Below are 12,776 nucleotides of genomic sequence, written 5' to 3'. Positions count from 1 at the left end.
TTCTAACAAGATAAAGGTATTTAAAAATCAGATACAATGATACCAAAAAGTTAATATAATTATTTATGCCCGATTGAAAAAAATATATATCACTGTTATTTCTACATTCCGTGCTTAATTTAATACTATACATTAAACTTTCTTACACAAAAAATTGTCACTAATCCCTAATCTACACAAATAAATAAAATTGGAGTGTCTGATTGTAAGAATAAAATAACCGATTTTTACTAAATAGGATGTATACACGGTACATAACCCAAAATAAAAAAAAAATTAAACACAATTTTTGCCAGTCTGTTTGTTCCGGCTAGTCTCTGAAACGGCTGAACAGATTTTGACGGAATTTTACTGGTAGATAGATAGCTGATGTAGTAAGGAGTAACATCCCTGGCTCTTGGGGCCTAGGCCTCAGACTTAGGTCTGGGGCCTAGGCCCCAAAGGAAGGAGTTGCTGGACTTCTACCTGGGCGCGGTTCCCGTTTGGCGGATAAGGGAACGCCGCCTGCGGTTTAACGACTGCGGGTGGTAGGAGTCTTCGGACCCCCGCGGACCACAGGCGATGCGCTCCGGGTACCGCTCTGGTCATCAGAGTGGACCTGTGAGCGCAGGTGTGTTGGCACGGAGGTGAGGTAGAGTGTGTGGCGCTGTGACGGCGTGGTGACGTGGGGGTTGGTTCTTCCTTCCCCCACGTGGAGGACGGGGTGGGTGGGCTCGCTCGCCCGCCCTAAGGCGTGCGAAAGCGCGCTCTCGCGTCGAGGCCGCGGTCAGCCTGTGTGTGTGGGCCGTGGCCACCCTGGCCTTTGTCGACTCCGGTTGCCACTGTCCACCCCGGGCTAGACCTGGGGCGCCGGGGCGGCGCGAGGAGGTGGCGTCCTTGGGACGCGGTGCCATAGGCCACGGTGGGCGGGCGGGGACCAGCGGGCGATCGGTCGGGGGATTCGTCGTCCGCATTGCACGGTCCCAAGTCGGAAAGTGCGCTTCGTGTTCGAGCGCGCCTTTCGAGGTGCGTTGCACCGCGTTGGGCCCGCAAGATCAAGCGCCGGTGTGGTTTGCGGAAGCATGCTATAACGTCCCCGCGACCCCGCCACATAGGCGCCTAGGCGGACACACGTGGCGGTTTTTATTCAGTAATAGTCTGAATCCATGGTGTCCATGAGGATTTTCCCCACGCTAAAAAAAGTAAGGAGTAACATAGGCTACTTTTATTTTAGAAATTTCTTATTATTATTTTTTATTCCACGCGGACGATGTCGCGGGCACAGCTAGTAATATTATAAATGTGAATGTAAGTTTGTTTGTTACAGTATCACGCGAAAAGTACTTAATCGATATCATGAAACTTAGAACACATATTCTGGAAGATATTAGAAGTAACACCAAATATTTTTATTTAAAAAAAAATCAATTTGAGTAAAAGCTGCGGGTAAAATCTAGTTACAAATAAAACTTCACTATAATTAGGTAATAAAAATTATCAGAAGGATCCATAACACTTAAATTAAATTAAGTACATTACACTTTATTGTTTAATTAAAAAATTAAGTATTTAATAGCTTATTATTTGGTTCAATATTATGTTAATCAGATATGTACGTTAGGAAGATTTAAAAAAAAATACATTCGAATTGAGAACCTCCTCCTTTTTTGGTAGTTGGTTAAAAAAATGGTATCAGTTATAATAAAAATTGTTTACATTAACATATAAAAATACCTTCAGTATTATAAAATTTTTTAAGTAAAAATGCATTTAATTTCTATATTTCCAAGAACCTTTTACCTCTTGAAGTGTACAATGGTCAACAATAGTTCTGATTATTTGATATTTTTTGCATTATTGTTCTTCATATTGTTGAGCAATTATTGCGAATTAAATAAATTGGACCTTAATCCATCTAAGTGTTCACATTTGTCATTCTGTCGTCAGTCAGCCCACATTCCATCAGAATATCGACTAAAGGGTCATAATTTACAGAGACTTACGAAAGTGCGGGATCTTGGGGTGATCCACGATTCGAAGCTTCTCTTCGATGAGCATATTGATGAAATGATTAAGAAAGCCTCGAAAGCACTGGGATTCATCATGCGAACTTCAGAAAATTTTAAGGACATTAAAACTATTAAGATTTTGTACTGCACGTTTGTTAGGAGTATCTTAGAATATGGATCAGAGATCTGGAATCCCCGCTATAAAAAGTACACAAATAGAATCGAGCAACTACAAATGAAATTTGTTAAGTTTTTGTGTTATCGTCTAAAGCTACCGTACTCCTCTACTATTTACCTTAATCAATGTGCACGATTCCACTTGCTTCCTTTATACAAACGTCGTGAAATTGCTGACATTATTTTTTTAATAAAACTTATTACTAATAAAATTAACTCTCCGGAACTACTTTCTAAAATTAATTTCATTGTACCATTGAAATCAGTACGGCATTATACACCTATTCAACTACCTCTGGTATCCACAAATTACTGTCAAAATGCTTTCCTGTGGCGCGCGAGTAAAGGCTTAAATAATCTGTGTAGACAGAGCGATTTTGATGTATTCAGTTCGGGTGTGGTGGTGGCGAGGCGATTATTGAACCAGAATTTCTTTGCATTGTTTAGTTGATATATGTATATGTAATGTTTCAAAAAGGTTATGTAATAATATCTTGACGTGCAACTACTCTGTCCGCATGATATGTTTATTTATGTACTAGTTCTTATACGTGAAGACCTTTCATTAGCCAAATGTTGTTTAGTTCAATTTGCTATGTGTTGTTATTTGTGCTGTTGGTTTTCCGAATATTTCGTTACGTTACAGCCTATACAGTCCACTGCTGGACATAGGCCTCCACAAGTTCACGCCAAAAATAACGTGAACCCATGTGCTTTGCCCATAGTCACCACGCTGGGCAGGCGGGTTGGTGACCGCAGTACTGGCTTTGTCGCACCGAAGACGCTGCTGCCCGTCTTCGGCCTGTGTATTTCAAAGCCAGCAGTTGGATGGTTATCCCGCCATCGGTCGGCTTCTTAAGTTCCAAGATGGTTGTGGAACCTTGTTATCCCTTAGTCGCCTCTTACGACACCCACGGGAAGAGAGGGGGTGGCTAAATTCTTTAGTGCCGTAGCCACACAGCACAGTGCCGTAGCCACACAGCACAATATTAAATAAATAAAAAAATAAAAAATAAATATTACAATATGGTAACAATATATATATTTTTTTGTATCTAAATTATTATATCGTAACGTGACTTATTTTGTTTGTGATTAAGAAAATTATAACTAATTTTAACGTGCATAAGAATAAATATAATATTTCTAATCACATAATTTTAAAATGCATATACCTAGATAAACAAGCGTCTAGTAGGGGACAACACTTTGAAGAAAAATATTGTAATTTTTTTGCATCAGGCGTCTATTAACTTATTGTTTTCTAATGTTTACGCGAATTTTACTCACTGAAACAACTTTTTTGGGATTTTATCGCGGTTTATTATTAACTATTAATTTCTAAATTTTTTTCTAAATTTATTATTGTCTATTAACTTTCTATATAATAATTGACAGTTTAGTTAGGAGTCATAATAGTATCTATATTAATACGTTTTGCCCATTGTCACCACGCTGGGCAGGCGGGTTGGTGACCGCAGGGCTGGCTTTGTTGCATCGGAGACGCTGCTGCCCATCTTCGGTCTGTGTATTTCAAAGCCAGCAGTTGAATGGTTATCCCGCCATCGGTCGGCTTTTTCAGTTCCAAGGTGATAGTGGAACTGTGTTATCCCTTAGTCGCCTCTTACGACACCCACGGGAAGAGAGGGGGTGGCTATATTCTTTAATGCCGTAACTACACAGCATCAGTTATTATATAGAAGTTAATAGACGCCTATTACAAAAAAAAATACAATATTTTTCTTCAGGGAGCAATTTGGGGTAGGGTCTGCAACGCACTTGCGATGCTTTTGGTGTTGCAGTCAGATATAAACGGTAATCGTTTGCTATCAGGTGAGCCGTACGCTTGTTTGCCGACCTAATTGTGTAAAAAAAATTGGATATCTGAATTAATATTATTATAATAAACGTCTAAAGTAAATCAAAATATAAGGAAAAAATATATCTATAGGTATTAGAATTCATGTCATCATATTTCCGCCTTCCCGGTTATATATTGAAAAGAAATTTAAATATATAGATTCTATTTTTTTTAAGCTAATATTAATCAAGCTTATATTGGTTATTGTATGTATTACTAAATATTTGAAATTAGTGAATAAAATGTTATCATACAAACATAATTAGCAAAAATAAAGAATTTACTTCCGATTTTTTTTTTCTTGGTATTTCAAGTATCAAATTTATTTTATATTTGTGTTATCTAGTAAATATATCGATATTTTATTAGTATTATTCATTTATAGGCACAGAGCATAGTAATACCTACAGAAACTTATAGAATAAGGTAAAATAAAATCAAAACTAAATATTGTAATTATATGGCATTCCAATTGTTGTAAATGGTATTGATATTTTAAAGCAATGCTTGACAGTATGTCAATATTTAAACTAACAGATTAATTTATTTGGAATTCTTATATCGTTCTATGATAAGTCCTTATCCATAAATTAGGTCAAATTAATTTCATGATTCTATAACGCTTGCTTGTCACGTGGTCATATTATTTCGTATTGCCATTCCGCTAATTTAATCTTACATATTATATTTTTAACCGACTTCCAAAAACAGGAGGAGTTTCTCAATTCGACTGTATTTTTAAACGGTTTTATTTAGCTCACCCCGTTTGTTTTATTTTTTATTTATTATTTATTCTTGGGTCAAATTTAGTAATTCAAATTTCACCCTTTTCCTGTCAACCGATTAATCTGAAATTTTGTATACACTTTGGATTTTGGTGACAATACAATTATGTTTATTCATTATCATTATAAATTCAAGATGGCCGCCGTTACAAAATGGCGGATAATTTATGTTTTATTAATCCCATCAATATGGGTATCAAATGAAAGGGCTCAACAAGCAGAATACAATATACTATAAAAAATTGAAATCCAAGATGGCGGCCGCTACAAAATGGCGGATAACGTAGGTTTTATCAATCCCATCAATATGGGTATCAAATGAAAGGGCTCAACAAGCAGAATACAATATACTATAAAAAATTGAAATCCAAGATGGCGGCCGCTACAAAATGGCGGATAACGTAGGTTTTATCAATCCCATCAATATGGGTATCAAATGAAAGGGCTCAACAAGCAGAATACAATATACTATAAAAAATTGAAATACAAGACGGCGGCCGCTACAAAATGGCGGCTAACGTAGGTTTTATCGATCCCATCAATATGGGTATCAAATGAAAGTGCTCAACCAGTATAATCAATGTACTATATAAAATTAAAATCCAAGATGGCGGCCTCTACAAAATGGCGGATAACTTAGGTTTTATCAATCCCATCAACATGGGTATCAAATGAAAGGTCTCAACAAGTAGAATACAATTTACTATGCAAAATTGAAATCTAAGCTGGCCGCCGCTACCAAATGTCTGATAACAATTTTTTATCAATCCCACCAATATGGGTATCAAATAAAAGGGCTTGACAAGAAGAATACAGTGCACTATACAACCTCAATATTTAAGATGGGCCTTGCAATAATGAAGCACTAAATGAATTAAACAGAATGCGAAATAAAAACTAAAAACTAGAAAATAAAAATAGGTAAAAAAACTTTTTAAGTTAAACGGTTTTATGTTAAACATACATTGCAATGTTTAAGATAAATGTACTAAAAACCAAAAAATAATAAAATAGATACAGTCGTGGGAATTATAAACATATGCATAGACTAGACTAAAATAAAACCGTGGGGCACGTCAATTGTCTACAAGTTGAAACATCTCTTTTATTTACATGGAGTGTATAACTATTGGAATTTCCATGAGCAAGAAAATAGTAATTTCCTCACCGTCTGCGGGCCAACTGCCTATTTTAACGACGAATTAAACGATTCTTCTATCGCACATTAAGTCGATAATTTGTAGACAATTGACGTGCCCCACGGTTTTATTTTAGTCTAGTCTATGCATATGTTTATAATTCCCACGACTGTATCTATTTTATTATTTTTTGGTTTTTAGTACATTTATCTTAAACATTGCAATGTATGTTTAACATAAAACCGTTTAACTTAAAAAGTTTTTTTACCTATTTTTATTATAATTATTTTTTTATGTATGTCATTTCAGAACTTTTGACTGGGTAGACCGATTTCGATCAAAATTTTTTTAATCGAAAGTTAGTGCGTGTCCATTTGGTCCCATTTAAATTAATTGGAGATCTAATAACTACTTTTCGAGTCGTATCTAATAATGCGTTTATACTTGACTATTTTTTCGTCGACCTACGTTGTATTATACCGCATTACTTTTACTGGGTGTACCGATTTTGATGATTTTTGATTTAATCGAAAGCTAGTGCTTATCATGTGATCACATTTAAACTTCATGGATATCTGATCACAACTTTTTGAGTAATCTTTGATAACGCGTATTTACTTGACTATTTATTCGTTTACCTACGTTGTATTATTTGTCTATTTAATTGAAGTCGTTTTTTTTTCGTTTGCGAGCAAACATAATTATAAAATGAATACTTTTTAGTTTGTAGTATATTCCCTCTTGTCACACAATGATGTCATTTTAGTGAAAAGGATTATTTTTTAGAGGGCTTGGGCCTATACAACAACAAAAAACAGAGCTATAATTTTTTAGTTATCTACCCTAGAATTGGTTTTGGATAAACCAATGTCCTGAGGTGAGCATTAGATCATATTGAAGTGGTTATGGACCACCCCTAAAATCTCCTTCAATTTACACATTGTATATGTGTATGTATATTAAGATGATATTATATAATGCAGGTAGGTATATGGTGGCTTACAGATTACATAAATAAATTAAATACTCTAGTTTAATCTTGTAACTCATATATTTCTTTTACAATAAAATTTCCTTATCACCTTAAACGATAACTTATCTTAATTGTCTTTATTCATAATCTTCTATTTATAAAATATTAAGTTTGAAATTACTTTTATGAAACAGAAATTTTTTACAAAGTTTTTTTCTGAAAAAAAATGTATAAAAATACAATACTTTGGTCCCCCATTTAATTTGTAAATCTAAAGCAAGTGATAGTTTCTCTTTTGATGTAATATTATCTGTGCTCTCAACTGTCAAATTTTCTTTTTGTTGTGTTGTTTCTGTGGTCCTTCTTTCTTTCTCTTGCTTTAGGAATTTTGAACATTTGCACACATTCACTTTGATATAATCAGTTTTATCTGACTTTTTTTTAAATACGTTCACGGATAAAATCACAATTAAAATCACTAATATCGTTTTTAAACCATATACTAATTTACTTATTTCAATACATCCATATTCCACACTACCAGCGCAAAGCAAATCCTAACTTTTTTACTTTCACGATGGTTTTGAATACATAGTCCCATATTTTACAGCTAATGCCGTAAGCTGAAACAAAAGATAAAATAAACATATGTTAAATATAATTAAAGCCTGGAAATTTGTTTGGTCTTAACGATGCATACTTTTTAACAATGCTTTTTTTTTAAATTAATAAACGTGGAAACATTAATGCATGATTTTTTTTTTCTATACCTACACCATAGTGAAGTAAGTATAAAAATAAAATTAATATAAATCAGTCAATTAAACAATAAGTCGTGTAGGTACAAAGTTAAAATAAAAATATTTAAGAAAACATAAAAAAATTAAAAAAACACATATTAAAATTGTAAATTGTCACTTTAAAAAAAAGTGTAAATTTTTATGACTGTACTTTGACCATCATTACCTTTATCGTGGTTGATGAAATGATGGTTAGAGTGATACCGCTTCATTTCATACAAATACGTCCCGTCGTTCGGCGAGCCGTGGTGCACGTAGTAGTGTATCATGTCGTATATTAAATAACCTGCAGAAATAAATGCGTATATATTCTGATATAATTTTTCATATATACAGATATAATCATCAATACATATAATAAAAATGTAACGCGTCGCTGTCTGTACATTTAAGATATATGAAAAAAAAATTATTGGGAACTTTATCAACGCAAACAGCACCAAAAACAATGATTGTCAGAATTTTTGTCTGTTTGTCTGTGCGTTTGTGCACGATAATCTCAGAAACGGCTTATCCGATTTAGATATGTTTTTTACTAATATATTGTGGCAAGCTTAGCTTAACATTTATTGTTTGTTTCATGTCAATCGGTTCACAAATAAAAAAGTTGTGCTAGTTTAAAGAATCACGTTGAACATGTAAAGTCACTATTCCACGGGGACGAAGTCGCGAGCACAGCTAGTTTTTATAATAAACCTGACTTTATAACTAACTAACTGTGACATAAAAGTTGGCTATTAATTTAATCAAGATATACCTAAAAAAGACAATTGATTAAGTATAGCATTGTTTTCAAATAAAATAATACTATCCACTACATAGTATAAAACAAAATCCCTTCCCGCTGTCTCTATACTTAGACCATTAAACCGCATCAAAATCCGTTTCGTACTTTTAAAGATCTAAGCATACAGACAGCGAGAAACGGAAAAGGAAATAAGGCGTACATAACCCTGATACCCGTATCAAAAGGTACAAAAGTCACATTGACTAGTGAGTTACAATCATAGATTAGAAAACAAACGCTATCTTTTTATAGATTTTTGAGTACTAATATTATCGGGCTTGAGATACTCGTATCACAGTATCATATACGAAATCTATAGACGTCAAATTAATGTACTTTGACCCACAAAAAACAAATCGAAAACCTATACTATTAGAAACCTGAAGAGTTTGTTTGTTTTTTAGAAAGTGCAGATCTCAAGAAGTAATTGGTTTGATTTGAATAATTCATTTTGTGCTAAATATTCCATGTACATGTATGAGGCTATATAATATTATAGTACGCACAATCCTCATATTAACGCTAGTGAAACTAATCAATATACTTTTTATTGTACACACACATAAAATAAAACATACAAATATACAAAAGGTGACCTTATATATTTATTTATTTATTGGTTTACCAGCAGTTATTACAATAAAACATTCATTACAAAACGGAACATACATTACGTTTAATCTGAATGCACAACTCATGTAAACACCACATACATATAATTAATCAAAATTCAGTAGACAAACATAAAATCAGTTATCCAAAACAGTGACTACACAAATGCTAGGCACAAAACTTAAATCAAGTAAATCGCTAAAGAACGATCTTGTCTAGACAACATTTGGGTGAAGAGAATGAAGCTGAAAGAAGTTTGATCAATGTTAATTATAAATTTAAATACGAATAGTTTACCTATTAATCCTCCAGTCATCTTGATCAGTGGATAAGACAGCAAAATATGAACAGGCACGTAAATGATGCTTGCTATCAGCAAAGCAGGTATCGGTGGAAATACTTGTCTCAATCCGTCGAATGGAACCTACAATTAAAGAGTATACGTCATAAATTGTATAATTGTATGAAAAAAACCGGTGTTGGGGCTAACTAAACATTATCAGACTTTCTTTATTGACGTAGAACACTGCAGGAAATGTCGTGCTGTATCCTACCTGTTACATTTTTGGATCTTTCGTAGTCACTAAATTTATAATTTATATATAAACTGTACATCTAACTGTTGCGCTTGCGGCAGAGCCCAAATATCAGAAACTGTAAATGACCTACATCAAAAGTAGCAAACACATCACTCTAAAATATAAATAACAGTATTACTCATACCTATACTACTTACAAAATATGGAAATAATTCTTAGAAGCTTTTTTTTTATTACTGGACATTACATAATGTTCAAAAATGTTTCATAAGTATGCCGTGTGGATGCACCGATAAACATCAAAAAGTATACGACAATGATGTAGACTTTAGTAATATGATTATAACTATTACAACGACGTCATTGGAGGGATATAAAATTATTTAAGTATTCCTGGCCTATTCCATCAAATCGATCCAAGCAAAGAGTCCAGACGAGAAAAGGTATCTATTAAGTTATTATCGTAATAACTTATTAACTAAAATTCGCGATGGCGCGTCACTAGCGCGCGCCCTATCTATGGTCAGGGATTTTTTGTCTCCAGTTAAAACGTTTCTGATGTAATTAATGCTGTCTCTACCGAATACCGACAAAATCGTGCTACTTATAAACTACGTTCTGTTCAAAAACGTAACTGACCAACGCATCAGTACTGTTGCACAGTTGCATATATGCTTTAGCATTGCATCTGCGTCGCTATATACTCGCATGTGCAAAGTTCTACAGACTGCGGCTGACTTGCGTGCGTATCTCTATCGCTACAAATGCACTTTTGAAAAACTTGATGTACGCAGGCCCTAATATTAAAAATATATGTATTATATATGTAGCCTTCGTACCTTATGGTGCATCCCATGGATTAAGAAGTGTGCTTGAATTAATTTAATTGATGAGCCGGGATCATAGTGGAATACCCATCTGTGAAGAGAGTACTCCAACAGTGTCCATATGACCAAACCGGTCGCTATGTGTTGTAGAAATTGAAGTTTTGTTAGACTATGTTCTGTGCAATCTGAAAGAAAAAAATCTCTTATATAACATAGTCAAATAAAAACATATTATAGAATAAATAATTTAATTAAAGTTATTTGAAATAGTAGTTGCGGTCAAACCGTCAATAATTTTTTTCTTCCTGCTGGTAACAATATACCTTAAAAACGTACAACACTCTATCAGCAACCGTGGAATCAAATTGATAATACTTACTATATCACTACATAGTATAAAACAAAGTCGCTTTCTCTGTCCCTGCACATGTATGTACGCTTAAATCTTTAAAACTCCGCAACGGATTTTGATGCGGTTCTTTTTAATAGATAGATTGATTCAAGAGGAAGGTTTATATGTATAATAACATCCATTAAATAGTGGAGAAATACTGTTATTTTTGAGTTTTCTAATGTTATGTCGTAAATAATTATTATTTTTTTTCGCTTAAATTGCAAACGCAGGCTGAACCCTACGAGATTTATCAAAATAATGTACTAAGTATTGTACACATTGAAAAGGTCTACAGAAAACTCCGCGATGGTATATACCTATCTCTTATGGATATCCCACAATAACATTTTTTGTCATTTACTTTTTACGACAAATAATGGCTAATTTTCGAAGCGATTTTAACCAATACAGTATTAATCCTTATCCAATTAAATACCTTAAATATATTTTTTATTTAATATAGATCTATATGGCCCTTTACAGCATATGATTTAAATGAATATTTTCGAAGATATTACAGATTTAAAAATCGCGGTACGTAGCGTTTGCGGCGGTTCCGGCCGGCTTTTACTCTAAGTTAATGCGTGCGGGCCACGGACCGCATTATAGTCATTTTTTCAGTGAATGACATAGGCTATAATTATATTTTATACCCGTGCGAAGCCGGAGCGGGTCGCTAGTCAAGAATAAAATGCTGAATAATGTTAATTACGTTTACGTTTCTCATAACAAAACATAACTATCTAAACGAATATTTGCAATAAATTAATAATATGATTACATTTTATTCTAAGATGTATTATTAGTATTATGTAGTATTTTATGTCCGAATTTTATCGAGATATTTAATCTTTAATATTATTATATTAAATACAGAAAATTGTTAAGATTATTATCTTACAGATAAGTGTACCGGTATGAGTAAAATTCGTGCTACATTCACGCTAGCGGTCGCGGGTTCGATTCCCGCACATGACAAACATTTGTATTGGTCATATAGATGTTTTCGTGGTCTAGGCTTCACTGCTGATATATTGTGTTTCCGGACCTCCGGCCTCCAGGAGAGAATCCGGGATCGTTGAGTGTGAAGCGTATCGTAAAAATTGGACAAATTCTTAATCGTTTATCAATAAAAATACTTTATCAACTTACTAGGTCATCCCATTTTTAATAGGTTTTCATAAATGAAACGTACTAACCTTTACAAAGTACATGTTCAATGTACTGCGAAACTCCCAGGTACACGATGATCGGTATCCAGAAGAGGGGCACGAAGTACCACGGTGTGAAGGTCATACTCTCCAATATGGGGTTCGAGAATAGCCTACACTTCCTGTAAACCGCGCTGTTCATCCATTTCTGGTAATCTGGTGCGATCTTGTGCAACTGCGAGAGGAGAGGCTTTGACCAGTCGAGTCTACTCTGGAAAAAAATACATACGAATAATACATCAGACCCTGTACCTTTATAAATAATTTATTTTACTTGGTGGTCACTGAAGGCCGTAGTAGGACGGGTGTGTGTACAACGTTTGACGCAATTTTTAAAATCAAACCCAGATAATGTTTGAGTGTTAAAAACCGTTTTTAAAAAAAAAACATAATCAATTAACAAAGATCTAATATATATGTTACACAGGGTGGTCTGATCCTAAGCTAAGCAGCTTAATGCTTGCGTTATAGGTAATAGCCGACTGATATAGCTATTTTTTTATAATTTACATAGAAATAGTACATATATAAATAAACTGGCTGTGCCCGCGACTTCATTCGCGTGGAATTTGACAAAAAGTTATTGTTCAGTTCGCAGAGTTATAAAATAAATATTCAAAATAAAAATAAATTCAAAATAAAAGTAGCTTAAGCTACTCCTTTTTACTCAGCTGTCTACCAGT

General features: G+C 34.0%; 1 protein-coding gene across 1 annotated transcript in view; it reads right to left on the bottom strand.

Annotated features, from left to right (window-relative positions):
* Positions 1 to 6,982: 6,982 nt before the first annotated feature.
* The window catches only part of LOC123657740 (fatty acid 2-hydroxylase), a 32,090-nt gene continuing 26,296 nt past the window's right edge, over positions 6,983 to 12,776 (bottom strand). The window contains exons 2-7 of the mRNA XM_045593255.1: positions 12,082 to 12,304; positions 10,828 to 10,830; positions 10,501 to 10,673; positions 9,420 to 9,546; positions 7,890 to 8,009; positions 6,983 to 7,546 (exon numbers count right to left, since the gene is read on the bottom strand). Coding sequence (XP_045449211.1) covers positions 7,461 to 7,546; positions 7,890 to 8,009; positions 9,420 to 9,546; positions 10,501 to 10,673; positions 10,828 to 10,830; positions 12,082 to 12,304 — 732 coding nt within the window. The 3' untranslated portion in view covers positions 6,983 to 7,460. The remainder of the gene's footprint in view (positions 7,547 to 7,889; positions 8,010 to 9,419; positions 9,547 to 10,500; positions 10,674 to 10,827; positions 10,831 to 12,081; positions 12,305 to 12,776) is intronic.

The sequence above is a fragment of the Melitaea cinxia genome, chromosome 11 (assembly GCF_905220565.1).
Source record: "Melitaea cinxia chromosome 11, ilMelCinx1.1, whole genome shotgun sequence".
In the NCBI taxonomy this organism is placed as follows: domain Eukaryota; kingdom Metazoa; phylum Arthropoda; class Insecta; order Lepidoptera; family Nymphalidae; genus Melitaea; species Melitaea cinxia.
The sequence above is the reverse complement of the archived record's forward strand: the minus strand, read 5'-3'. Positions and strand labels throughout refer to the sequence as shown.